General features: G+C 42.3%; 1 protein-coding gene across 1 annotated transcript in view; it reads left to right on the top strand.

Moving 5' to 3' along the window:
- The first annotated feature begins 612 nt into the window (after window positions 1–612).
- LOC106813418 (calmodulin) overlaps window positions 613–1280 on the top strand; it is a 4945-nt gene continuing 4277 nt past the window's right edge. Inside the window, exon 1 of the mRNA XM_014817555.1 lies at window positions 613–798. Within this exon, the coding sequence (XP_014673041.1) occupies window positions 796–798 (3 nt within the window). The 5' untranslated portion in view covers window positions 613–795. The remainder of the gene's footprint in view (window positions 799–1280) is intronic.

The raw sequence follows: 1280 nt of genomic DNA, 5'->3' as shown, positions 1-1280 counted from the left end.
TAGATATATGCACACACATACGCAGGCTTGCATGCACACACGCACGTGCACACACACACGCATGCACACACACACACGCGCACACACACACATATATATATATATAATATATATACAATGTTGTCAGCCGCGGTAACTGCGCACTATAACCGCGGTGTATACTTTTGTTTGTACAATTTCCACTCTATACTATAGGCCTAGTAATAGTATATAGACTCTTCCCTCCGCAACATAAGTGTTAACGCCGTCAACGGTCATAATCATATTATCACCAGCTTGTTGGTGATTCAAACGATATAATTCTTATGCATTGCAATAGATAGGAGACAAAACGCCGTCATACATGGAGGAAATTACGCGACCAACCTATCGAAGTTGCGACAACGATTATTTTGCCGGTACCGACGCGTTCGGCCAACCTGCTGAAAGTTCCGCAATGCAGATGTTTACGAGCCAATCAGCGAGCCACTTTCAAATTCTTTGGCGGGGTATTTGCCACGGAAAATAACTCCAGCGCAACACTATTGCGCGGTCGACACAAGAAGTAGTTCGTATATTTCAGTGGATCGCCAGAAGTCTCAAACGTCTCTCAGAAAGGGCGTCGTATGTAGGGACGTCAGCAAACGCAGACAAACAGAACATACCCAGGATAGCGCAAAAGACGGTTTACCCAATCGGAATAAACGCAGCGGAATGATTGCGACACTCCTTTTCCATTGAAAAGTAGTCCACTTGCTCGTTGGATTTATCGGTAGTCGCAGGTCAGACCATAGACATTCACTGAAATTATCTACAATGGTGAGTAGTTTTCTTTAGACATCTCGTCTCTGAACATCCTTTGATTTGAACAATATTAATTGTTCTTAGTGCGTAACTTGTTAGTTTCATTAAGCGTTTGCTATTTATGAAAATGTAATCGCCGTTTCTAAACCATCTACCGGCACATCTAGCTATCGCAGTTTAATGGCGGCAAAGTGTACATGTCGATCATACATAGGCTAGCTGTATCGTTGGAGTGTCACTATGGTGCCGATATGTGCTAGTCTGGCTTCCTTGGGTTTCCAGATACAACTGGAATACAATATTATTCAAGGAATAATACGGATATCATAGTATAGAAATTAGTAACAGAATGCCAGTTAAAAGTACGAAGGCCGAATGTTAACGTGAACATGAATTTGGGAAACATGAACGTGAACGTGAATGAAGGTGGGCCACATCCGTCTTCACTGGCATAGCAGTTGATATTTTCCTATATCTTTGCATTCATCAATCACAAA

This window comes from Priapulus caudatus, unplaced genomic scaffold (assembly GCF_000485595.1).
Source record: "Priapulus caudatus unplaced genomic scaffold, Priapulus_caudatus-5.0.1 Scaffold23, whole genome shotgun sequence".
NCBI lineage: Eukaryota > Metazoa > Priapulida > Priapulimorpha > Priapulimorphida > Priapulidae > Priapulus > Priapulus caudatus.
This window is presented reverse-complemented; position numbering and strand designations above follow the sequence as displayed.